Here is a 26,207-nt window from a genome sequence, read left to right on the forward strand (position 1 = left end):
CATGACCTCCAATTTCCCCCTCGACCCCCTTCCACCTCAGTCATGGGCTGGAAGTGCTTTTTCAAGCACCTCTTTGCCTTCAACTGTCTCTCTTTGGAGACCGGACCCATCATGGAAGCCTGCACATTTGGGACTTCCGGGGCTTTTTGGTGTGACTTCCACAATGCCATGTGCTCATCGCTGGTTCTCATAGTCATGGCCAAGTCTAAAGGTCCGATGAACATTCAACTTCACGGACTCAAACTGTACCAATATACCCGAATCACGCCTTTTCCTCTCCCCGAAAGTATTCCTAAAATACAAGCAAATAGCTAAGAGGGTTTTTTGATGTTAAAAGACACCAGGTTTTCTGCTCCAGCACAAAGAAAAAGCAAAAATGAAGCAAAGCCGTGGGGTGGCTTAAGCACCGCCGCCTCCAGCCCACCAAAGACAACACGTCTCAGCACCTGAAAATCGCCATTTCTGTCCCATAGTTTCCCAAACATGATATTGAAACCATATGGACAAGGTAGCCCGAGGCGGATTCTTCGAGGTGGTTTTTGCAAGAGCGATTTTGCACTTAAAGTCCATCCCCCCCCCTCCCGCCCCCGCCATCCAGCCTTAGTTCCCGCAGGCGATACAAATGCTGTTAAGTCCGGGAGCGGCAGGGGACCAGGGGACCAGCTTCCGCCCCCCACCTGGAAGCTGGGCACCCAGGGCGGCGGACGCCACGGAGGAGCACGGCTCCGGTGGAGTTCTTACCATCGCCCGCCAGAAACCCCTTTCCCGCCAGAAACCGATCACAGAACTGCCCCAGACCAGGGCCCCTTCTGCCGACACCGTGTGCGATGAGCAAGCCCGCAGGCTCCAACACCAGGCGTGTTTTTATTGCACCAGGAGGTAGTGTCAGAGCTCAGTGCAGAGACAAAAATCCCTGCGTCCCCGGGAACGATGCAACCAAGACATCGGGGCGCGTTGGGACCACCAGGTCCCGCTGTCAAATTCATCTGTAGGAGCAGCAGACCACACAGCACGAGCGGGGGACTCTTGGTTCAGCAGCTCCTCGAGGCCCAGCAGGAGAGGAGACACTTTCAGGGCGGCGGACGATGCCAAGAACAAAGGAGACTTTCCACGGAGCGGGGAACCGGGGGGCTCTGGTCGAGAGGGAGGTTTCCCCACATCACCCTGAAGTCCTCACACAGTCTCTGGGCCTGTAGGGCGAGAGCACAGCAGAAATGGCTCAGCTGAGAGAGAAACGCTCGGCAGAGCGATCTCCCAGCTTTAGCACCGGCGTTCCTGCCGGCTCGCCGTGGGCGCAGGGCCTGTGCACGTCCCCAGCGAGGCGACCGCCTCCCTCGGTGCCTGTCACTGAAGTTGAATATTTCCGTAAACACCTGGTGTGTATAGAGTATCGCACTCCCGGTTCCACGAAAACGTTACTGACGTAAACAGGCGGCAAGCCCGTGCGATCAAGTTTGATTGATGATGATTATTTATTATGATATGGATAGTGCGCTCCATACTCTCTCCCTCGGTGACGGGCCTGGTCGCTACGCCTTTGACGTCACGCATCTGAGATGCATCACAAGCAGCCCTCACCCTATTTCTGCCCTAACGTGAGGGGCCCGCAGGGGGCGGCAGGTCCCCGGCGCAGGTGCCCTCGAAGTGAACGTGCCGCGCTCTGCCGAGAGGCAGGGTGTTTTTACTCAATTCTGTCCCCGCCCCTGCGCTTTCAGGGTTGGGCGCTAGGGAGACCCAGGCTCGCCCTCCCGGGCGGGTCAGTACCTCCCACCCACCAGCAGAGGGAAGCAACGGGCAAGTTGTAGGATTTGGAAACGGCACACATTTTCCGCGGGGCGGGGGTGGGGGGCCCTGAGGCTCGGTTTGTGCGGCTGGCGTCCTCTTCCCACCCAGGAGCTGGCGGGTGGATGGAAGCCCACCCTCCAACCCCAGGCAGGATCAGACGTTTGTGGTCTCAGACCCAAACGTGAAGAGAGACCGAGTTAAACTGCGAGCTGTTCCTTGAGCGAGAAAACTTGCCGCACGCGCCCACCCCGCCCTGGGTCGCTCCGTAGAAATGTCTTCAGAGCGCGCAGTGAGCACCAGCCCGCGAACCAGGGGTGATCCTCCGCACCAGGGAGCCTGGGCCCAAAATTAAACCACAGAGCCACCCCTCCCTCATGGCCCGACGTCCACCTTGAGCTCCTGAGTCCCACCAGGAGCGTTACAGCCTAGCCCTGCCACGCTTGGGGTTTTTTTTTGGGGGGGGGGGAAGGGCACACACATTTCAGGTTTGACTCCCGTATTTTTCCAGACCCCTCTGTGGTTAACATGTCACCCACACCCCACACCGAAACGTATCCGCCTCGCGGAACCCATCCCCCTTCCTCCACCCTTGGGCGAATCGTGCGCCAGCTTCTGATAGTTGACGGAGGTGCGTTGGCAGCTTAGCCAGGTCTTGCGGATCCCCCAGCCATCGGAAACGTAAACAAAGAGACGGGGCGTCTTCTGTGGAAACGCACCCGCGGTCTCCGGCGGGTTCGTGTTCACGACAAACTCCCACCGTGGAAATCCCTTCCCGGGGCCGGAGGCTCTACCGGGGCCTGCACCAGAAAGAGACATGGCTCCCGAAAGACGCCTGAAAGTCTTTTCCTCGGGCTTTATCCGGGGGCCCGGGGGATGGGAGCGGATCGTACCATTGGCTCTAAAGCAGTTCCTTCTGCGGTTGCGCTGGAAGTAGCTGGCCGCCGCGCCCACCAGGGTGACCACCACCACGGACACGATCGGAGACACGATTTTCGCCACCATGTTGCCTGCGGGAGCCAAGAAGAGCACGGCCGTTGAGGGAGGAAGGAAGGAAGGCAAAGGCGAACGCCGCGCCTTTGCCACAGCGTCGGCATCCCAGCCTCGCGCCTCCGGCCCTCGCTCCCACCGAGAAAGCAGCCCATCGGAGCAAGAAGCTTTACCACCGGGCTCTCGTTCTTCGCGCCCGAGGGGGGGGGATTAACTGCGTAGTGCCCCCGCCCCCAGACCCCCAAGGCTTTGCCCGCAAGGCACAGTTCTTGTGGTTATTTTTAAAATATGTTTCCTTGGGCTCGTACCATCTTGGACGGACCATGTTAACTCAGGGGAAAAACAAGGTTCCACCCCAAAGTGTGCGGGCCCCCCAAGCTGCTGGGAGTCTGCAGCCAGGCGCGAGCCCTTTAAAGAAGGTTGCGTGCACAACCTTGGGTTTCCTGCGCGGAGCGCCCAGATGGGGGGGCAGTTACGGGGAGAGCCAGCACCCCAAAATGTCGATCTCTGTTTCCTTCATTTAAAAATAATGCAATAAATCAAGCCCCTTTACAAAGGAGCCGGAGCTGTCGGCCCGAGCGCCTGCCTTGCCTGCCGCATGCCTGCAGCCTGTGGATGCGAAACCGGGACACAGTCACCTCTGCCCGGGGCCTAAAGCCGCCTTGTGTCCCCCAGAGCCGCCTGCAGAGAGGACAGGAAGCCGGCGTGGGGACGACGCGATGGGGGAGCCCAGGACGGAGGGTGAAACACGCTGTTTGCTGAGAGTCGGCGTCACGACGCCACGTTCTCTGCCCCCACGGCCACGCCTGCCCGCCGTGGGGGCCACGGTCCCCTCCGCTTCGTCGGACGTGCCCTCCCTGGGTCTCCTCACAGGGACCCTGTGCAGCTCCTGCTTGAGGCACGGCTTCCCCAGCAGCTGTTCGGATTGATCTTTCCATAAACGCTGTCACCTCTCGCTTTGAAAGGCCTTTTATGGTTCAGGGAACAGCATCTAAAATAGTGACGCGTGTCTCACACGGGACCGCGTCCAGCACCTGCCGTGTTGTAGGTGACGGATCCGCGGCCCCTCCTGGGAGGAGGCTCCCAAGCCGGCCGGAGCCCAGATGCCTGAGTCCCTCATGTCATAACGACACATCTCCCTGCCTCCTGCTATGCCGTCTCCCCTCCGGGCATCTGCACCCTCTGCAACGTGACTTGGGGACCCGGCCCGATCGAGAGGGGGCAGCCAGACTTCACGCTCGGACCCTGGACTCCGGCCGACTCAACGCACGGGGCTGTGTGGGCTCCAGACCCAGATACACTGCCTCCCCGGTGCCGCTGAGCAAGCCGGGCCTGGCCAGCCTGATCCTGCTCCTCCCAAATGGTTGCGTTTGAAGCCACTGCGTGTTCGATCTTTTGTTACGCAGCAGAGCTAACTGATGCCCCTGCTCCTCTCTGCCGCCCCCTACAGCTCAATCACGTCGATGCGAACCGCCAAATAACCCTCAAAGCCGATCTCTTCTCTCCACCTCTGCTGCCGATCATTAACTCGGCATCACCTGCAGTCTGGGAGCTAAATGGGTCTTCTCGTTGGTCTCCGTGACGCTCGGGTGGCCTCCGTGTGACCCACGCTTCACACACGGGCCGGCTCTACCCGAGCTGCGCACCTGGCCACTCCCAAGGGCCATCTGTCCATCCCCGCCACGGCCTGGCCACCCAGAGCCCTGGGGTGCCGGGGGCGTACCCCGCCTGACCTCGCTCGCCGTGGTCCCTAACACCCCGCTGGGCTGGGCTGGCCTGGCCGCCCCCCTCATCCTTTAGTCCGCGGCTGGGATATACGTTTGCCCCAGAGCGCGTCCCGCGCATCCCCACCTGGTCTAGGACCAGTCGCCTGTCTCCGACCAAGCCCCTGTGCCTCGCCCGACCCCGTGCCGACCCGGGTCTTTCCCTCACGCATATGCCTCCCCTTTCTACCTTCGGGGCGTTCTCAGAACGTCAAGCGCCCAACCAGCCGCCATCCAGCGACTCTGCACATACAGTCGCAAAGCCTCCTCGGTCCCTTCTCGGCCCCTGACGAGGCACACGTCAGAGCCGACGCCGCCTGGAGCGGCCAGGTCTGTTCTCATCGTCAACGTAAACGGCCCGTGGCTGCGTCCCGTCTCCCAGCGACACGTGCCAGGCGTCCCCGTGTGGCCCCTGTCCCTCCATTCTTGGACCTGCGGAGGGGCAGGCTGTGCCCTCCGGGGGTTCCCAAACCCCCTCCTGACGCTGACGCCCCGAGAAGCCCATCCCTGCTCGCACGGCTCCGGGGCGCCTTCCGGCGCGAGAGGCCGTGTCCGCCTCTCCTTCGCGGGGCTCCACAGACCTGACCCCGCCCTGAAGGCTTGTTTCAGGGGCCTCCTTACAAAGGAAGGCAGCAAGCGCCCCGGGAGGGTCGCCGCGTGGGAACGAGAGCGCAAGCCGCCGCTGGCCCTTCCCCCAAGGGTGGGCGACACTGTGCCCTCGTGAAACATAGCGGCGGGGAGGGGGGGCGCCGCACCCATTTATTACCGTGCGGGTTGCCGTATGTGTTGTAGCTGTCTCCACCTGCAAGGGGAAAAGCACAGGGTCACGCGTGGGTCCGGCAGCGCGGGCGGGCGCCCCCTGCTGCCGGCGCCGCGGAGGTGCAGCGGCTGCCGCCGTGAGCAAGCGGACGGCGGCCAATGCCGTCGCGAGGTTCCATGCGCCGCAGGCCAGGGACGGCGGTCCCCGGCAGGACCGCAGGCTGCAGGTGCGACGTGTCCCGCCGGCGACTCGAAGGGGCACAGCGGGACGGGGGAGGCGGCTCTCGTTCCAGGGCCGGGGAGCATGCCCGTGTGAGCGGAGACGGGCCACGCACGCAAGCACCCACCCGCATACGCACCCACATGTAGACACACAAGCCGACATCCGCATGCGCAAGCGTGAGCACACACACACACACACACAGGCGCACGCCTGCGTGACTGCCACGTGCTGCACCTATGCACATGCATGTGTCCTTGCGCACACTGGTGAACACATGAAAGCGACATGTGTGAGCGCAGGCACTCGGGCATGAACATACATGCACACTCATGTGCGCGGTTATGCTCACATAAGCATGAACACACTACGTGGGCTCCCATAGGTGCACGCAACCCTGGCACAAGCCTCCACGTGTGTGCACATGCATGGTCATGCCTCCACACATGTGTGCGCCCACAATAGGCCTGGCAGCAGGCCTCAGTCCCTTCAAGCAACTACGGCCTCGTCCCACGCAACGCGTGTCGGCAAGCTGTGCAGACGGACGGGGGCCCAGGCGGGGGCGTAGGTGCCAAGCCGGAGACCCAGCGTGAGCGAGCGAGCGAGCGAGCGAGCCACCCGCGCCCTGGCAGGCTGAGTTCCCCCGCGACAGCCTCTCCCGCGCAGCTGGGAAGAGAGAATTCAGTACCATAATTGTATCCGTTGGAGCCGGGTCTATAGCGCCCTCCTCCTGCAGGGACAGAAAGTGGCGTGAAGCGCAAGGCCAGACCCAGGAAGGCTCCGCGGCGCCCGGAAAGGCGGCCCCCCAGAAAGCCAGAACTCCCGAGGCCGGATGCCAGGAAAGGCTGCCGCGCTTCCCCAGGGAAGGGACAGTCCCGCTGCCGGGCTGGCCTGCCACCACACGCGGACGGGGGCCGACGTTGTCCCCCCCCCCCCGAAGGGAGCAAACGCCCTCGAGACCACATGGCGACAGAGGCCCGGGGCGTGTGACTGAGCCGCGTGCACCGCGGCTCCGGGAGCAGTGGGAAGCGCCCACTGCCGCCCTGCTCGGGCACGAGACCGGGACGGACACGCCTTAGGCATCGCCGCCAGCGCCGGCGAAGGCACAGCTGCACACTGGTTGTTCCGCCCGGAGAGCACCGGCACCGGGAATGTGAGATTGGTGGAAACGGGCTCCGTGCGCATTTTGCTGCTTTTGCGATCTGGCTCTTATCTCAGTGTAAACGGGGACTGAAGGCCCTGCTTAGTCCAAGGGGCTGACGAATGAATGATGCGTTGTGCCCGCCTCCAAAATTCACACATGGGGGCCGCACCCCCAGCAGCTCACGATACGTGTGCCGTTGAAGGTGGCGGGTTCCAGAGGTGCTGACTGTGAAACGGGAGGCCCTGGTGCTTCGAAGACGAGGAGACGGGGACCCAGACACAGCCAGAGGAACGCCCGTCGGGGGACCCAGGGGAAGACGGCCGTCCCCACGCCCAGGAGAGAGGCCTTAAGAGGAGCCAGCCCTGCCCCCGCCTGGGTCTCAGCCTCCAGCCTCCAGGACGGGGAGACGTAAATGTCTGTTGTCTAAGCTGCCCCGTGTGGGGACCTTCACTTTGCCAGCGCAAGGTCATGGCTCAGACAGCTCTTAGCAGAGAAACCTGGCCAGTAAAAGTCAGCTCCTAAAAAAAGGAGGGAACCCTGTCTGACCCCAGCAGGCAGGAGGACCGACGTGGGACACCTCCTCCCGGGCTGGCCAGCCCTGGCCCCTGCGACTGTCCCCTAGGAGGACGGAGCATGGCCAGCAGCTGGGCCACCCGCAGGGAGCGGCTGGGTGACTCCCCGATCCCGGCCACAGAACAGCCCCCCAGGGTTGCAAGACGACCCGGCTGAGGGCGCTCTGGGGCACGCGGGAGCCAGCCTCCCAAAACGGTACTGCACCCCGACAGACGGGGAAACGTTTTCCGGAGAAACGCGCAGACACGGAGGACTCTGGCACCCGTGCGTGGCGAGTCACGTCTCTCTCATCTGTGAACGTGGCAAAGGACGGAGACCGCGTGCGCGCGCGCACAGGGCCCGGGCGGAGGCGGCGGGCTCTGCAGGGCGTGCGCAGGCCGTGCGCAAGCCCGCGGACTTGAACGCAGGGAGCTCTCCCGGCAGCCACGACCTCCTCTCCCCTGGTTGGGGCCGAATCCTGGGCTCGGGGCCACCTCAGCGGGACAAACGTCCAGCCCTTCCAGAGGAGATCGGCTGGGCATCCTGGCTGCCATTCTTCTGTAAAAGCACACGAGGGTTCCCAAGGAAGGTGAACGGAACCGCCATCCGGGAAGCGCCGCACGCGCTGTACGATCTTGACACCAAGAGGGGCGTCCGCCCAGAATAGTTCCTCGGTGAGTTTGAGATGTTCAGAACTCTTAACAAGGTGGACACAGCACAGAATGATCATGCTAACAGTTTCCACCGAATCCCAAGACGGTTAGGCAGAGGAAGGGCGCCCAGCGGTATCCATTTCCAATGGCAGACGCAATAAATCCTGGGATATAATGCATCGAGTGGTGACTGTCGTGAATATCCTATTCTGTGAATGATACGCTATTGTGACAACACGACCGTCGGTATTTGCAAGTTGCTAAGCGAGACGCTCTTAAACGTTCTCATCAACCACACACGGAATTGTCCCTGTGTGACCTGTTGGATGTGAGACACCCCCGCTTGGCAGGACCACCATTGTGTGGTCTATGTAAAAATCGCATCGCTGTGCGGTACGCGGGACACCAAAGAACGTAGACGTCCGTTGTGAAGGCGTGTGAAAAAGTCACCGCGCGGCGTTGTCTTTCCTCGGCCGCGGCGTTTTGCGGCCGTTCTTGCCGGACAGAACCAGAGAGCGTCGGGGCCTCAGGGTGCGCTGACCGGCGTGAGGGAGCTCCCTGCAAACAAGCCCCGGTCCCTGCGTCCGTGGACGCCGCCCGTCTTTCGACCTGGGCATCGTCCCCGGCCCGAAAGCGCCTCCTCCTCCTTTCCAACACACGCGCCGCGCAGCGTCCCGCCTGGACTGCCCGTCCTCACCCCCTGGACACAGGTGTGCCAGCGGCACCTGACCTCTGGCGCACGACGGCCAGGGGCCCAGCGTCCCAGCAGAGACGGCTCAGAGGAGGGCCCAGCAGAGGCAGCAGCGCACAGACGGGGGGGACCCTGGCGGGCGCCCTGGATAGGCCCCCCGCCCCCCGCCCCCCCGCAGCCCGCCGGGGCCTCCGCGCGGGGCCTACCGTGCGAGTTGCCGTAGCTGTCGTGGCCAGGGTGGTAACCGCCGCCGCCGCCGCCGCCGCCGCCGCCTGTGGAGAGACGGTGGAGTGGGGCACAGTTTCAGCAGGTGTCGTCGGTGATCGCGGAGAACAGCAAAGGCGCCCCAAGCGTCTCCCCGGAGAGCACCCCGCAGGGCACAGAGGGGACGCGTATATGTGTGCGTGTACCTTTGTATATGTGTACTATATACATAAAAGAATATGTTACCATACAGCTCTATCATAAAATGCATATATACAGGAATATTGACTCACGTAACTATGCGTATGTCGATACGTGTAAAGGGACATGACCAGGTATCCATATCCAGGGTCCGGCAGAAGGGACGCCTGCTTGAGTGTGCTGGATCCAGTAAGAACAGGGGAGTCGCCACTTACAGTTGTGATTTGGACGTCTCCCCGAAACTCTCCCAGGCTGTGCTGGACTGTGACGCGGTTACGTTCCAGAATGGCACGCATGCAAGTCCGTGACAGAAGATTCTGTCCTAGAAAAGGGGCGTTCTTTGCGCCGGACCCTGTATATGATGCTACAGGCACGTTGGCCTGGAACGGCCATGTCTGACTTAGTGTTACTGCCGTACTATGACTTCTGCGACGAGACGCGTACGTACGTAAGGTGCATCCACCCGTGTCTGTCTGTGTGCGTGGAGAGAAACCGAGGCACATGCTCATGGCAGGATTTTATAAAGCTACACATCCACAAGCAGAGACGGAGGGAGGCCAGATCGCCCAGGGCCACCCACGCAAACCACCAGTCCCTCTCGGGGGCGTGGCCCCCGCGTGGTGTCACTCTGCATCACGATGGGCGCCCCGGTCACTCGGTGGCGCGGCACCTACCCGCCGGCGGCCTGGGCCTGGGGGGGTAGCGGCCATCGTCCCTGTCCCCGTCACTGAAGTAACCTGAGGGAGAAAAGACGCAGCCATTCGCGGAAGGCGCTCCAGACAGCCCTCCGGGAGCCCGGCTCCGGGGGACGATCTCGCGGGCCGGCGAGGGGACCCGGTGCGGCACCCTCTCCTGAACCCCGCACACGTAGAGTGGCAGGGCGGGCCTTGGGGACAAAGGGCTTCCAGGACCTCGCGGCCTCCCTGTCGCCGAAGCAGGCAGAGAACGTGCCCAGCTCGCCCCACCTTTCCCAGCACTGGACACACTCGCGCGCCCGCGTTTGCTCGTGGGACAAAGACGTCGTTTGCGCCGGACTCACACACAGAGCACAGACCGACACCGGACAGAGGGGAGGGGCCGGGGGGCCGGGTGGGAAAGGCGCGGGGACTGAGGGGCACAGACGCGCACCCCACCCCCCATCGCCGCGGCTCCTACCTCCACCGTCGGGATAGCCAGGCTGCGGGCGAGGCGGCGGTGGCTTCGGCCTCGGGTAAATATCTGTTGGAAAATACCAACGCGAATTTAGGAACCTACTGCCGTAGGTTACGGAGAAGCCTTCTACACAATCCCGGGGGGACCCCCCAAAACCCCGGAATTATCTTCTGGAGGGCGAGGCCCTTGCGTTCTGGCCCCCCCGCCGGGTGAGTGTTCTAGGAACCCATCGACATCCGCACACCAGCGGGCGTGGTTGTGAGAGGCTGCGTCTGGCTGCAGTGAATTTTTTTTTGGAAGACACTTTGGACGCGTCTGCCCGTGGGATGATGCGCGGTTTAGGCGCGCACCTGCCCCCGGCGCGCCGAGCGTTCAGCAGTTTTTGACCAAAGGGGAGTCTTCCCGTGAACGGAGCCTGTCGTGTCTTTTGGCGTCTACAGGACCATACCTGACACACGTGACTTTGCAGTCACAAAACAATTTCCCTCTCTCTCCACACCCCTCAAAGCTCAGGCACCGCACCCCGGGCGGGGGGTGACAGATCCCATCACTGTTATTGTTATTGTGTTAATTATTCACTATTAACTGCCCTGGGCCCCCCTGTGTGGACGAAGCGTGTGTCTGTCCTTTACCTTTCATCCAATCCCATAGGCTTCCCCACGGTGCTTTCTCCTGCCTTCCTCATCCATCCGTCCACGTCACGCAACCCACGTCTGTCCCCTGTGTTGATGGTCATGTACCTCAACACAGGTGTCAACATGGGGATCCATCTCACTGGATCGACAAAATGAGGTGCCATTTTCCGGAGCGTTTTCTCAATCCAGTGAGATTTTTGCTTCCCGGCAGGTTGGGTCAGTGTGCCCCCCATAAACGCATAACAGTTCTAAGAACGTACCAGGTTGGGCGTTCTCATGGCAACACACACGAGGGAGAAAAGGAAATTAAAAACAGGACGCCAGGGTGCGCCCACCGTCCCTGAATGAATTGCGTGCATGTTGGCTGCTGCCTTTCAGTTGGGCAGCAGCTTCCGTAAACCTCAGTCCCTGTGCCTCCTGATGGACCCCTCCGAGGACAACGAACTTCCGTCCGTCCCAACGTCCCCACGAGCTCGCAAGACGCTTCGCGGAGCCCCTGCAGGTAGCGGGCCCGGGGACACGTTCCGTTTTTACGGTTGATGAAGGGCTGTAAAATTCATTGACACCCACGCCACTGTTCCACCCTGCTCTGATTTTTTTCTAAAGAATCTCCAGGAGCTGCGTCTACGAAGTGGCTGCAACAAGCCAGAAGCCGGGGACCCAGCGTACAAAGGTGGGCTCTCTTCCACGAAAAACCCACTCTTCGGGCTCCACTGAAACACGCTCGGAAAAGGGTGCGCCCTGCCGCCGAATGGGACATCTATTCCAATAACACACCGTGTCCCCTGAAGGCACCCTGTCCCCCAGCTACCAGGCACCAGAGGAAAATAAAGGGATCGGTGTCGATGGGACCTCCGGGCTCCGCCCTGGGGAAGACAGGGCCTGCCCGCCCGTCTGCCGGTGGCGGACGGACTCTGTCTCGGTCGTGGCCGCGGGAAACCCCGGGCCACGTTGCCCAAGCCCGCGGGGAAAGGAGCCTGAACCCTGAGCTTCCTTACTGCCACTGTTTTCGGGACTTCCGGGCTGCGGATGGTACGGCGGCTGCGGCTTCGGCTTCGGATAGACGTCTGCAGAGGAAAAGAGATCCTGTTGTTAGAAGAGAAAAGCAATCGCCTTCCGTGGGGAGCAGCCTGCAACACCAGGACGAGCCGGTGGCTCTAGATTTTACGGTTTGGTCCCCGTGGCCGCTCCGCGGCCATCGCAGCCCAACAACCAGCTAAGAACCTCTTACCTCCCGGAACAGACGGCTCAGGCTGCCCCTGGAAACTCGAGCACAAAGCACAAATGTACACACCCCCTAAATACTGTGTTTTAGAAACCGATTTTCACGGCAAGACGTTGGAGCGGCCGCCTGTCGTGAAACTGGCCCGGGTCTCCCAAGCGGGATGCAGGCAGAACGGGTCTGGAATCGATGGATGGGAGCTCTGTCTCCTCCTGCCCTGGCAGTGATACCGAACACGCGGCATCCAACGGTCTTTACACTGGGAAACTCGCTCACTTCCTGCCCTTCCCGGCACGGCCCGCGTAAATGACTAAAGTTCAGCTTCCAACTTCCCCCCAAAAATAAATAAATGCCAGATGAAACATTCAGCGCAGAAGAAGAAGTTGTGTTTTCCTCTATTTGCAACTACATTTTTATTTGCCAAAGAGGGAACACCTGGCTCACCGCACGCCAGCTCTTTCCCCCAGAAAAGAACTGAAACGCTGTTCTAGTATCTGCTTTTTTTTGTTGTATCGTATCTCCGCAAACCTTCATTTCCCTGTGTCTTACTGAAGAAAAATCTTCATTCCCCATCTCTCTATTTTACCCAAACTTTTCAAGCGTTTCTTTTCACATGGAGGCGTTCGATCGCGTTGAAGCTTTTGTCTTTACGGATTGCAGGAGGCTGAGTTTGAGATACATTTTCCATGACAACAGCCACCACGCCTGCCCTGGGTACGTGGATTCACTGGCTTTGCATCGTTTGGTGACGTCTCTCCTGGACAAAGAGTTACTGCAGTTAAACGTCCACTCCCCCCGCCCCCCAAGCTAATCTGTGGCTGCGTGTGTCCCCTCTGCGACTGTTCTCATTTCTAGAGCTGTATCATACATCTCAGTATCTATGAGACCGATTAAACTCCACATGGATGAACGTTTCAAAAATGTCTTGCCTCTCCTTTGTCTGACGTAGGTCTTCGGAAGCACTCACATTCTATGCAAAGATTTTAATAAAAATTTTTGATTGGCCCTGGCTGGTGCGGCTCAGTGGACTGAGCGCCAGCCTGCGAACCAAAGGGTCGCCGGTTCGATTCCCAGTCAGGGCCCAGGCCTGGGTTGCGGGCCAGGTCCCCAGGAGGGGGCACACAAGAGGCAACCACACACGGATGTTTCTTTCCTTCTCTTTGTCCCTCCCTTTCCTTCTCTCTAAAAAAATTTAGTAAAATCTTTAAAGCAATTTTGTTTATTGGAAATGCATTGGATAATCAGCTCTGAGGTGAGTTACTACCTTTCTAATATTGATTTTCCCCATGCTTGAATGAAGTAGATGTCTACGTAGTTGGCTCTTCCCAAAAGTTTTCCATGAATTTTGGAATTCTTTCCATACTGTACTCCTGTCCTTTGTTTAGATGTTTTTGTAGACTCCAGATTTTGTTGCTATTGCAAATGGAACCTTTTTTTACAATCACATTGTCAAATAGGCTTCTCCGGGTGTGTGGGAATGTTCCTGACCTTTGTATATCCACCTGATAGTCAGCAACATCGTGCAATTATGTTACTACTTCTTATCCTGTGTTTGTAGTTTACCTCCAGGATGAAGACAATTTAACAATAGTAACAACAACAACAGGAACCCTTGGCACAAACCACAGACATGACCCAAAACCCACACCATGCAAAGTGCTACCTTGTAGGACGCCATTTCGTTGCAATCAGCATTAAGATCCTATTCTTAAGAGAGCGCCCTCTGCGGTCAGAATTGAAGAGCGAGGAGCTAAATTTGTTTCTCTTCCATCCTTTGTTCCCAAAATTTAAAAAGAGCTTAAACACTTCTGGGTGTTTATATCTGAGGGAAACAAAATCAATCCCTTGAAAAGGTGTGTGCACCTCTATCCTCAGTGCCGTGTTATTTAAGAGCCAAGACTCGGCCATTCAGATATCAATAGCCAAGCTGGGTAGCCACCCAAGTGCCCAGCGATAGACAAATAGATAAAGAAGTTGTGGTTCACAGAGGACGTGTTGCAAAGGCGGGCACCTGAAACCTGTACAGGTTTGCCCCCGGGAGTCACCCCAGTCCATTCAATAAAAATGATGACAATGACACCACTAAATAAATAAATAGATTTTCGAAAGCCGTCGCGGTACGTATAGGCTGCGGAAAAGGACTCCGCTGTAAGAGAGCAGCAAACCGCGCCTTCTGAGACGGCAGGGACGGGGCTCGAGGGCGCTATGCTGACTCAGGTGAGTTCGACAGAGAGACACAAATGCCATCGTCCCCTGGACTTTCTTCTTACCGCAGGGGCAGCTGGTGTTTCTTGCCTCAGGGCTCCCGAGCTGTGCACGTTTCCTGGGCGCAAAGCCGGGTCCGCACGGAGGCAGCACCCCTATGTGTCCTTTCCTGGCGGGAAGTGCCTATCCTGGACATTTTATATAAAGGTAACCGTACACTATCTGTTCCTCTGTGTCTGGCGTCTGTCCATCTGCGAAATGCCCTCACGGTCCCTTCAGACCGTAGCCTGGGCTCGCGGCAGACTCCTTTTCAGGGCTGCGTAATATTCCGCGCGGTGCCTGGACCTCATCCTGTGTTCATTCATGCACGCCCCGACGGACAGCGGAGTTGTCCGTCCTTCCTGGCTGCGGTCGATCATGCTGCTCTGAACGCACCCTTACATGTTTTTGTTGGAATCCCTGAGGAACTCTAGGTAGAAAGTGTTAAAAGCCTCGTGGAGCGCTTTCCACAGTGGCTGCGCCCTCCTGCACTCCCTCCTGCCGTGCACACGGGTTCTGCTTTGCCTACCTGCTGCCCTTAGCCAGGAGCCTCTGACGTCGCTCATTGCGATTGTCCCAGGCCTTGCCCACCCCCGGGCTTCGAACACCGGCGAGCTGGCCGTGCGCCACACCGCCTCACACACTCCGCACCCCCGTGGACACGCTCCCACAGCCCATCGAACACACCGGCTCGAGGGCGGAGCCGCCGGGGGGCCCAGCCCCGTCCCTGCTCACCTGAGTTCGGCTTCTTGGTGGGCTCTGGAAACAGAGAGAGAAAACACACCCCGTTAGCCTCGCGGAAGGACGCGGGACGAGCATTTAACGAATGAACAGGGGCAGGCGCTCGCAAGGAAGGGATCCGAACGCAAACTCCTGGTTGTGTTCAGAGGGGAAGAAAGAGCTAAGGGGACCCCCTGACCCCCGGGCACGCCTGTCTTGGGCGGAGCTGAGAGCGGGGTGCGGGGCGAGGGCTACGGTTTAATGAGGGGGTCAGCTCCGTGCAGGAAGAGGGCCGCTTCTGCAAAGACTGTCCGCGGGCGAGGGGGTGGGACTGTGGAAACACACAGGAGGCCCAGCTTAGCCGAGGGCAGGGGGGGTCGCCGGGTGGACCCCTGGGAGTCCGAACAGGAGCCAGGTACCACGGATCCGGCCGCAGAGGAAGAAGAGGCCAAACAAATATGAAGCCCGCCCTCTGGCTTCCGGAAGGATGCTTGTTCCCTTGTTCTGTTCTGCGCACACGTTCACTCATTCAGCCAACGCTGATCGCGTGCTTGCTGCTGCGCGGGCGTGAGTCCACGAGATCTCCGCCATCGTGCCAGGGACCGGGACGCGGCGCCTCAGTCCTCGTGCGTGCGGGCGCGCCGTGGACAAGGCTCGGGCCGCAGCGCGTGGTCCCCTCCCTGTGGGAGCCCGGCTGTGCCGGGAGGGTGGAGTGACAGGCCCAGCAACGGCAAGAGCTTTGGGGAAGTGGCTCCGAAGGGTGGAGAGGCCACCTCCGGGGTCCTTCCCAGCGACGAAACTGCGTGTTGGAAGCGCTCTGTGCACGGCGCGCCCTGCGTTCAAGGTGCGCCCACGCTGCCGCCTGGGTCCGAGCCTCCCTGCCGTTCACGGCTGCGTCATGTTCCACGGCGTGGACGGACCCCAATCTGCGTATCTGTTCGTCGGCTCCCAGACACGCGGGCTGTTCCCGCCTCCCAGGACTGAAGGGCGCGTCCCTCCCAGGGCACCGCCCCGAGCCCACGCCCTCCGCCCTCCGCGCTCCGGCCGACCCCCTGCCGCTGACCGACAGCGCGCATTTCGCAGGTCCTCGCTCAGCTGGGTGCTCTCCTTCGGCCTTCCCCACACCGCCCCCCACGCTGGGCCGCACGGCACTCCAGGCGGACGAGGCGTCTCAGCCTCATCGTGCATCTTGATCTTTCTCCGCTGCTCTGACCTTAATCTTACACCGGCTCCTCCGGGGTTGTTATCAGGAAAAGCGTCAGTGGGCGGCGACCACCGGGGACGTGGGGGGGCCTGTGTCTTGCTGTTCTCCTTTTACAGCGTGGGGTCCGGTTGTCAGGTCCTCTTTCATTCCCTGGGACCCCCACGGTCATTCACGGGGGCTCAGTGACTGGAGGCTGCCCCCAATGCCTGCAGGAGCCACGCATGTGCCTTTGCTTTTCGTTGTTGTTGGTTTGTGGGTTTTTTTAAAGAAAACCCCCGTCCCTGTGAGCCCAACCCGGCCCCTCTCTCAGAGTGCAGGTCCGAACAGCTGTGCCGTGGAGCTGGAGGCTGCGCAGGGCCGGGCGTCGGCCCAGACGTGGCTTTCCAGCGCGGGCTCTGCGGGAGAGCTGGGTGCCGAGGAGCGAAGGAAGATTTTAGAGAGGACGGAAATGCCTTTCCGTCCTGCGGCGTCCAGGCAGGGAGACAGCGGCCGTGCGCCCGCCGGGCAGGGACGCACAAGCGCCGACGGCGTCGGGGCCGTGAGGCCGGAGAGGCTTCCCGCGGAGCGGATGCAGGCTCCGATTCGGGAAAGGCGGGGGCCCCCCCGCGGACAGTCCCCAAGAACCGCAGGGGGGCCCCGTTCCCACGACCGCAGCGAGCCCCGCTCTGCGGAGGACCTGAGAGTGCGTCCCGGGGAGCCTCCAGGATGGAAGAGAGCTTGCGGGCCTTTGCGTTTCGGCGTGCGCAGACTCCTCCCAGACATCTCTTCCCCCAGACAGGAGCGTGATACAGGTGTGCAATTTAGAAATAAGTTAAATGGCACCCAAGAAAAAAAGAGGGCCCGCTGGGAGGGAGGAGGGGTGTGGCCGGTGGCGTTGCGTTGGTTCGGGGGCTCGGTCAGGGAGCCCCAGAGGCAAACGCCGCCGGCCTGCGTCCCGGGCGCGGCCTTGGGTCGCACAGGCCAAGGAGCAAGGCAGTGGAGTCCCGCCCCAAGCACACACTCACGGGACCCAGCGCTCAATCCCGTCCGAACCGCAGGGGCCTCAAGGCCCAGGGGGGCGGGTTCTGAAGCCCGGCCCCACCCCCACCCCCACCCCAGCCCCGCACCCCCTCAAAGCGGGAGCTGGGAATGCCTGTCACAGAGTCAAAGGTTGGGCAGCAACACACGGGCACTTACCCGGGTCGTCGAGAGCGTCGGCCAAGTCGAAGTCGCCTTGTCCTGCGGGAACACCCAGGCGTCAGTCACAGCAAGAAGGCTGGGCACAGGCCCTGGCTCCTTCCTCAGCAGCCACGGACCCCCGTCCCCGCCCCCGGAGCCAAGGCCAACCCCGCCCTGCGCTAAGCGGACGGGCAAGGTCGGTCAGAGCAACGCCGAATCGGTCCCGACAGGCTGGGCCCATGCCCTGCAGAGGTGTCCTCGGAAGTATAACGGCTCGGCGGTCTTAGAGCAGAGGGCGAACCTCGCTCCACGGCCCCACCTGCCTCCACCGACCAAGCAAAATGGGGCGACGTATGGGTAAGCCACGGCATTGTGCAACTGGAACGCACTCTAAAGAGATGCCCGGCGCGCCGTGGGGTACTGGGAAGCAGAGGACAAACCGCATCCTCCCGTCCTTGGGCGGGAAGAGACGCCCAAAGCTATGGCTGATCCGCGGCAGGGACAAAACACACAGCCCACAGCGCTGCTGCTTGGGTGAGCAGACCTGGAGGTCTGCCTGCAGGAGGTGACAAGGGAGCTGTGGCGAAGGGGCTGGGGAACCCCCAGGAGCGTTTCCGACCCCGTTTCTGGCTCACGGGAGATGGGGTGCAGTCGGGACTCGAGCTCCTTCGAGGCTATGTTCCTTCAGGGCTAAGACAGAACAGACTTGGGCGTTGTGGTCCAGCTGCACGCGATTACTCATCCCGCGTGACTTCCTGGCGAGCCTTCCAAAACCACAGCCCCCCAGGCCGTTGGCCTGCGCTCCAGGACTCCGGAACCCTGTGTGCGTGTGGCTTTCTGACTTGCTAAAAATAATGAAACCAAGTCTGCAGTGGGGGAAGACAACGGGACCCCCGCGGGGCTGGGCTGCCGGCCAAGTCCAAGAAGGTTGGGCGGATCAGAAGTCACGCGGGATTTGGGGAGACCCCGGTAGCAGGCACAGGGTTCCTCTGGGGGTGGAATGTTCTGGAATCGGGCGGTGCGGACGGTTGCACCGCATGGGGAATTGGTCTTAAAATGACTAACGTGGTCAGATGTACGCATGTGCGTTTCATCTCAGTTAAAAAATATGTTTTTGTATGGATGTCTTTAGAGAGTAACATCGATTCGTTGTCCTACTGGATCGATGCATCAGGGGCGACTTCTTGCCCCTGCCGACCGGAGCTCAACCTCGCGACCTCGGGGTTTCAGGACGGCGCTCCGAGCAAGGGAATTGCCCGGCCAGGGCTTAAAAACGTTTGATTTCCGCGAGCTGAGGGTTGCCGGCTGCGCCAACCTCTTTCCCTGCCGTTCCCCGCCCCCGCCCCACAGGCTCCAAAATTAGAGAACCCAGATCCGAAAGCCTTTGAGAGCCAAACCCGTTTGCGTCTGCTCTTTCGCTGACAACCTTTTTCAAAGCAGCGTCATTGGGGTACAGGGGGCAGGTCACGCGATCCCCCGTTGCCCAGCGCACAAGTCCGCGGCCTTGAGCACCTTCGCAATGTTGTGGAGCCTCCCTGTCTCTGGTTCCAGAACCTTCTCCACACCCTAACCGGAGCCCTGGCCCCGTGAGCAGCCGCCCCCACAACCCCCACACTCCCAGCCCCGCCCTGACAACCACGGACCCCTCTCTGTCCCTGGGCATTGCCCTGTGCTGGGTGTTTCCCGGCCGTGGAACCCGCACTGTGTGACCTGGAGTGTACGGCTTCTCTCAGGGAGCATCGCCGAGTTCGACGTGCGCCCACCGTGGAGCGGGCGGCGCAGGGGTCCCCCTCGTGCCAGGAGGTCAGCGTCGCCCCCACGGCGCCCCGGCCCCAGCCCAGGACTCTGTGTTTCTGGGAGCTCAGGGGCGGCCTCGGGACCCACCCCTGCGCCCTCCGGTGACCTCAGCTGCAGCCCCAGAGTCCGGAAGGAGGCCACGTGGGGGCAAAGCCAGCGACCCCGCCCGCGATGGACGCTGGGTGTCCGGGCGCCTGCCTGCGATGCGTGGGCGGCGGACAGATCTCTGCGGGGGGCGGCCGGGGGTCCGCAGAGCTCCTGCTGCACCCCGGCTGGATGCTCCTTGCAAGGGGTCGGCATCGCAGGGCAGGGGAAACCGAGGCCGGCTGTGCCCCGCAGCAGCGCCGAGGCCCAGGCTGGAGGCAGCGGGTGGCTGATGCAATTCCAGCCCCGCCCCACGGGGCCGTCCCTAAGTCTGCGGTTGCTGTGCACGCCCCTGTGCCTGGCAGGGTCTCATCGGCTCCGGGGAGCCCCCGGGCCCCTCCATGCTGCCTCCTTGCTCACCGTTGCCCACGGTCTGGGGACGGGAGACCGCGCCCGCCGCCCGGCCGCGAGGGTCACCTGCTTTCCGGGGCAGCCGCGGGGTGTGGCCGACCCTCCGCCCTGCCGGCCGGCTCACAGCGGCCGATCCCTGGGCTGGGCCCTCGGCCGGCCCGACCGACCGCAACGACCGCATTCCAGTCGCGCTCGACGGTTCACAGAAGCCTTCCAGAAGCTTCCAAAGCGGCTCGGCCGGCCCAGGCATGCGACCCACCGAGCCCAACTACGTCCTGCATGCAGCCCGTAGGCCGGCCAACGCCTCCCTGGTACCTGCCCTTGGCCGGCCTCTCCCCAACGCCCTCGCGCCGGAGGACGGCAGGCACTGGCGGACACCCCAAGGGGCCTTGCGCAGAAGGCGGGGGGCGCACGCGCTCGTGCGGACGCGGGACCCGGACCCCCCCCCCGCGCCTGCGTGCGCGGGGCCGGGCGGGGCCGTCCTCCGCCGCACTCGGCTGTCCGCCTGCGCTCCTGGCGGTGCTCGGAGGCCGGGGGCGTGGGGGCTGAGGGGGCCCCCGCAGGGGCCGCACCTGCTGGGTGTGAGCTGCGCTTGCTCAGGCGCATGTGCAGGCAGGACTCTGGCCTGCGGGGCGCGCAGCGGTGCCAACGACCTCGTTGCACAACCCCGCGACGGCGCCCGGCGGCCGGCATGAAGCCGACCGGTCCGGTTCTGCAGGCGGTTCGCTCAGGTTCTGCAAGGCCAGCCTTGGCAGGACCCCTGCCTGCTTCGGGGGTCCCAGGGCGCGGTCCGGGGGGCGCCTGCCAGGAGGCAGTAGCTCTGGTGACCGGCGCATATCGCCCGCGCGCGCAGCCTCAGGGGACTGGGCGCGGGGGCGTCCTATCTGTTCCTCATTTACTTTTTTTTTAATTTGGTTTTTAGTTTTTTGCTGAGCTAGTCCCAGGGTAAATCAACAGCAGGAAACACCAGGGAGGAAGCAACCTGGCGTGTCCCAGGGTGACCGAGGGGCCTTCCCGAGGCCGCGCCAAATGCCTTTCCACCTTCCACTGGCCATACTGTCTAACAAGCAACTATTTACGATCCAAGTGCGGTGGAGCTCCTCCGTGCCAGGCAACGGATCAGCCTTACTTGTCACCCGCTGTCTGGCCGCTCCCCTGCAAAGAGCCCCGGGGAGCACCCAAAAAACTTCCTCGTTGAACTTTCTGCGTAAGAAAAGCTCAGCAGAAGAAGGTGACAAATGCTCGACAGGTTCACGTAAAGGAAACGCATCGTCCGACCGTAAAGTTACCTAAACGCCCAGGATGATGGGAGGGAACCATTCCCGTGTCATTGCATCCATTGAACGCAGGCGCGCGCGCGCGCACCCCCCGCCCCTCCCCCACCCACACAGCGCCATGTTGGTGTTTTATGTCTGCCTGTGTGTGCGGACATGCGTGGAAAGCGGCTCCCTGGCCAGGGAGGCAGCTGGGGTCACAGACCACACCCTGTGTCTTGTCTCACGAAAGCTGCTCTTGGAGGCTTTTGAGAGGAAAGCGCCCACCCTGTTGGATACTTGGACGAGTTCTCTCGTCTTTCGGAACCGGAGGCCGGCGGCAGGTCCCGCCCTCGGCCCGCGTCTGCAGCGGGCAGGTCGGCGCGACCGTGTCTCAGGGGCGCCTGCGGGCCCCGAACATCTCCACTCCCACTCACACCCCTCCGCCAATCTGAGCCACCGGGGTGCTGCACCGCCCAGCACAGCCTGCTCTAGTTATAATAATAATAATAATTAATAATAATAATGCCGTCCAAGACCCAGGCTTTGCGTAATAGCGGCTGCCACAGAACAGACCGGAGAGACGAGCACGGGGTGCCTCCCAGCTCCCGGGAACCCCTCAATTATAGACTCTGGGGCGTAAGGAGACAGGGAGCCCCGGGCCAAGCCTGAGGAAGGAGAAAAAGAAAAGACCAACGCCATCGGTGCTTCCAGGCCTCCCGGCCGAGTGGAGGCGCCGCTCAGTTCCCTCCAGGCCCCGGCCTCCATCCCGGGCACCGTAGCTGCACGTGGACGCACACAGGGTCTTACATTGCGCTTAGCCCTTCAGGGACAGCTGTCCCTTTGTGCCAACTGTTTTTCGGGGTTTTCTTCTCCCCGCCCCCGCCAGAGTTCAGCTTTCTGTGGAACAGGTCACACAAGAGAGTGATCCAGGAAAACCACAGCGTGTGTGTATGTCTTGTCCTCCCATGGGATTCTACGTCTTCCCCCAAAAGGGCCGGTTTCCCCGAGACACGACCTCGATGACGAGGCAGCTCCTCGCGTCTCACCCGTCGGTGGCCCGCCTGCCCTTGGGGTCGCCCGCGGAAGAGCCCAGGGCTTCCCCGGGGATCACGTCGCGGCGGTTTGCAGGCACATCCTGCTGTGCCGTTGGACGCGAACTCGATAATTTAGAAAAAATAATACACGGGCTCGGAAAGCATTCACAGCCGCTCCCTCCCGGGAAAGAAATGCCCTGCGTCGGCGAGCAGGCCCCGGTTTAAAGGAATGTGCACAGGACGCCTGCAGGGGACACATCCCTGGCGGGGTGCGGGCATCAGCTTCGCCGACAGGCCACGGCCCGGCCCCCCACCTCAGAGCGGCCGCGTGACGCAGTCCTCGGGGGTCCGGAGTTTCTCACCGCGTTTGCACTTTCAGCAGGAGAGCAGCTAGTCCTCAGCCGACCCGACCCGGGGCCCCCTTGTCCGCACCTCAACGCGCACGTCCAGCGGCCGAGGGATGCCGCCGCCCGCCCTCTGGGGCGCTGAGCAGATACCTGGCTCCGCGGGCGGCCGGGCGCCCGCCCCCCTGCCCCGAGGCTCGCCCGTCCTTCTTGCCTTCAACAGCCGCCGCGCGGCCCCCAGAGCCTCGCTGCACCATTGCAGACCCAAGCGCTCTCTGTGCACCCACAGGCTCCCCCAAAAGACAACTGATCGGCCACCACGGAGCAAGAAGGGATCGCTCATCGTGAAAGGCGACACAGCTGTTGTGAAACGTAGACACCTGCCCGTCCCGGGAGGTGTTGGGGGACGGCAGGTCCTAAAGCGGCCCCCGCAAAGGGCCCCCCGCTGCGGGGTCCCTCGGCACGTGGCTGACCCCGAAACGCACGCCCCGCAGGGAGCCCGGAAGGGGCCGTTCCTGCGTCATCTAGGACAGGCGTGCACGTCCCCTGGCGGGACAAGAACTTTGTATCACTGTCCTGGGTCCCCCGTGACAAAGTCCCCCCCCCCAGGGGACGCCTTCAGCAACAGACGCGTCTCCCTCCCCGTCCTGGAGGCTGGAGGCGGAGCCCCAGGCGGGGGCAGGGCTGGCGGCCCCCGAGGCCCCTGTCCTGGGCGCGGGGACGGCCGTCTTCCCCTGGGTCCTCCCACGGGGGTCCCTGTGGGTGTGCCTGTGTCCCCGTCTCCTCCTCTTCCAAGGACCCCCGTCCTGGGGGGTCAGCACCCCCGCTAGGGACCGCATTTTATCTTCACCCCCTCTGTCAACCCCTGCCTCCAAATACAGCCGCATTCTGAGCTCCTGGGGGTCCGGGATTCAGCCTGTGAAGGGGGGTGAGTGCGGCTCGACCCCTCACAGACTCAGAGACGGCGCAGCGCCTGACCCCGCAGAAGACAGCGGTCACACACCCGGCTGGCGTCGCGGGCAGGCAGCTCCCCGCCCCTGGGCTGCGAGGAAAAGGGGGAGCTCTTTTTGGACGCAAGCCGCGGGCGGTGGGCTGGGCCACCCCACGCCGCCCCAGTGGCCTCAGGACTTCAGCCTCGGCGCCTCTCAGGCCTTCCAAGGCCGATGTGCCCATCGCCCCGGAATCCGGCCCCGTGCAGGTTCCGGCTGAACAGGTCAGGGTGAGGCCGCCGCCCTTCTTCTCAGTCCCAGGCGGTGTGGGCGCTGCCGGCCTGGGACCCACTCCGGACATTCACGGTGCGAACGCGGATGCTACCCCCCTCACTCAGCCTCCCGGGGTCCAGGAGGCCCTCGTGCCCGAAAGAGTCGGGGCCCAGGTGGCAAGGGGGGGCAGGGAAGGACCCCCCGAGGGCTTCTCTCTCCACACACAGGAAGGGAGGCTGCCCTGAAGCCGTCCTCGGGACCGGCCTGGACAGAGTCCATGAATAGTTAGTCAGCGCCCGTGCGGTTCCTTTGGGGGCCACGTCACGGGACCCCAGGAAACACGAAGAGCAGGGGTTTCCCCTCCTGCTTGGAACTAGCTGAGCTCCTCTCATTTGTCAGCGGCCCTCGAGCTTGCGGCTGGTGCAAGGGGTCGACGGGAAATGACCTGCAGGCCGGACGCGGGTGGACGTCGTGAGGACCCATCGTGGGAACCGAGGGAAGCGTGGCCTGGCCGCGCGGCTTGGGGGCTTGGAGCTTCGTCCCGCCGACGAAAACGTTGCCGTTTGGGTCCCCGCTCACGCGCATATGGGAAGCAACTAATGGCTGTTGCTCTTCCACATCGATATTTCTGTCTCCCTCTCTGTCCCTTCCTCTCTCTAAAATGAGTAAATATTAAAAAAGAGAACTGGGGACCGCCGCCCAGGCACGCGCCTCGAGTTTCCTCCCGCGGCGAAGAAGGTCTGTTCAGACAGACACCCCCGAGCGCCCCACGGCTGTACGGCAAGGCGTGCCCGGCTGAAGGGCTCGGCCGTACGATGATTGACCGAGGGTGGAACGCGCCTGGCATTGTGGGGGCGCCCCTGCTCCCGGGGCGCAGGAAGCCCACGCGTCTCACGGCCACGGAGGGTGTGAGGACAAAGCTGGGGCCTGTGCCGCCCTGGGCCCCGGGTTCGTAGCTGGAGACGCGGAGCAGCCTTGCCTTCCTGCTTCTCACTTCTGTGAATCTAGGGGAACCGGCGTGGCCTGCCGGCCCTGGGTGCGGGGGGGGGGGGCGTCCGGGGGAGAGCCTGCGTTCGGGGCACCCCGTCCCCATGAGCAGCGCATCTGTCCCCAAACAGCCAGCACCATATCTCCCAGCGGCAGCACAGCGTAAACAGGAAATGCCACAATCCGTCCCAGAGTCTGGAGGCAGCCTTTCAATTCCTAGCCGATCCCGGCCCCCCCGAGCTCCACCCCAGCATTAAGACACTGAAAGAACCCCAAAGAGCGGATCCCCCGCTGTTTAAACCCTACAAAGCGACAGGAGCTCCTAAACTCCCCCCCCCCGCTCCCCCCCAAACAGCCCACCTGCGGAGCTGGCACTTTGCTGCGGTGTAAACAACTCCCACATTTTAAATTTACAACTACCGCCAAAGACATTGATAAAAAGCTGACGTCTGCCAGCAGAGAGCGGCTTTCAAGCAAACGCCGCCTCTTGTAAACCGTCCTGGACAAAGCCAAGTTGTCTTTCAACTGCATTTTTTTTTCTTTCTTTTTTTTTTTGGCCCTGCAAAAAGAACCCTCGGCAACGTGTCCAATCAGCCCCAGGACATTTAGAAATGCCGACCTGTAGTCCCTCGTGCTCAGAGGATCTTGCAGAAAAACGCTTGTTTTCAAAGGCGAGAGACACACCCTATGCTACACCCCGAAAACAGCGTCTGCGTCCGAGGGCCGGGGAGGGCAACCCATATCCTGCCTTTCAAGTTTCGGTTTGTGCCGCCGCTGGCCTGCGGCCCCTCCCGGGCACCAGCCTCGGCCCCTTTCCGAGGCCATCAGCAAGTCAAAGCCCTTCCCCTCGCGCCCGGAGAAGGGGCTTTTAAAGCGCACAAGCCTGCACCGCACCCACAGATCGGCCTGGGAGCCTCAGCATCTCTTACCTCGGGCGTGCATCACAAAGCACAGGACGGTGACCCACACGAGTCCCCACGGGGTCTCCATCGCCCGCATGGGGGGGAGACGCCCTGCGGGGTCCCCGCGGCGGCGGAGGGGCTTGTGAAATCAGGCTCCCCCAGACCGCACGTGCTGTTTGCGTCTGGCTCCCCGGCGAGGAAGGGAGGGGCGGTTTCTTCACACAGAAAGTAGGAGCCCGGCTACGACCGCCTGGCCACCGTGAGGCGGCCTCCTCGCTCCGATGCCAGAGCCGAGAGCCTCCTCAGCCCTGGCTCGGCCTCCCCAGCCTCGACGGCCCACCCTCCTCCCCCCATGCTCCTCCCCCCACCGGGATGATGCAAAAGCGGGCGTTGCCCACGCACCCCCACCCACACTCCCATTGGCTCTGCTCCCCGTGGCTGTGGGAGGAGGCGCAACAGCGGAGCCTGCAATCCGGGCTTCAAGACACAGCACCCAGGGAGCTGCCCAAGAACCTGCCGCACAGTGTCGCCGGGCTTTGCGGGGGCCACGCAAGCACATCCCCCAGACCCCGGGGGGCTCTCGGCTTCTGCAACACGCCAGACCCTCAACACGTCCCGCTGTCCCTGCCCTTGGGGACCGGGGGAGACGTCCGCCCCGACCTAGCCGAAGACAGGGCCCCGGGGGACGTGACGGCCGCCGGAATCCGGGCTCGGGCCTCCGCCGGGCTGGGTTGCCCGGGGGCGGCTCCACGTGGGCGCTCAGCATCCGCTGCTGCGCGAAACGGACCGACCGCGGGACAGGGGGGCTGGTGCTGGAGTCGGAGACGGCCCGGCGGCTCTGGCCCGGCCCCGAGAGGGCTGGGGCGGCGAAGCCGGGGGGCGTGCGGGCCAGAGTG

The 26,207-nt window shown here is 62.3% G+C and overlaps 1 protein-coding gene and 1 long non-coding RNA gene across 2 annotated transcripts; both read right to left on the reverse strand.

The window, feature by feature from the left end:
* Positions 1-600: 600 nt before the first annotated feature.
* Positions 601-8,788, reverse strand: LOC129079747 (uncharacterized). Its single transcript, XR_008530101.1, has 3 exons — positions 8,761-8,788; positions 2,676-2,792; positions 601-1,190 (listed from the first exon to the last, which is right to left on the reverse strand). It is a non-coding gene; the product is annotated as an uncharacterized LOC129079747 (long non-coding RNA).
* A 3-nt stretch (positions 8,789-8,791) lies between these two features.
* Positions 8,792-25,623, reverse strand: XG (Xg glycoprotein (Xg blood group); the record flags this gene model as incomplete). The annotated part of the gene is made up of 7 exons (XM_054585029.1): positions 25,339-25,623; positions 17,313-17,354; positions 14,948-14,971; positions 11,745-11,813; positions 10,115-10,177; positions 9,634-9,696; positions 8,792-8,826 (listed from the first exon to the last, which is right to left on the reverse strand). Coding segments are annotated over exons 1-7 (366 nt in total), but the record flags the coding sequence as incomplete, so codon positions are not given.
* Between the last annotated feature and the right edge of the window lie 584 nt (positions 25,624-26,207).

The sequence above is a fragment of the Pteronotus mesoamericanus genome, unplaced genomic scaffold (genome assembly GCF_021234165.1).
Source record: "Pteronotus mesoamericanus isolate MK-2021 breed Mesoamerican mustached bat unplaced genomic scaffold, CSHL_Meso_final contig_80, whole genome shotgun sequence".
NCBI classification, from domain to species: domain Eukaryota; kingdom Metazoa; phylum Chordata; class Mammalia; order Chiroptera; family Mormoopidae; genus Pteronotus; species Pteronotus mesoamericanus.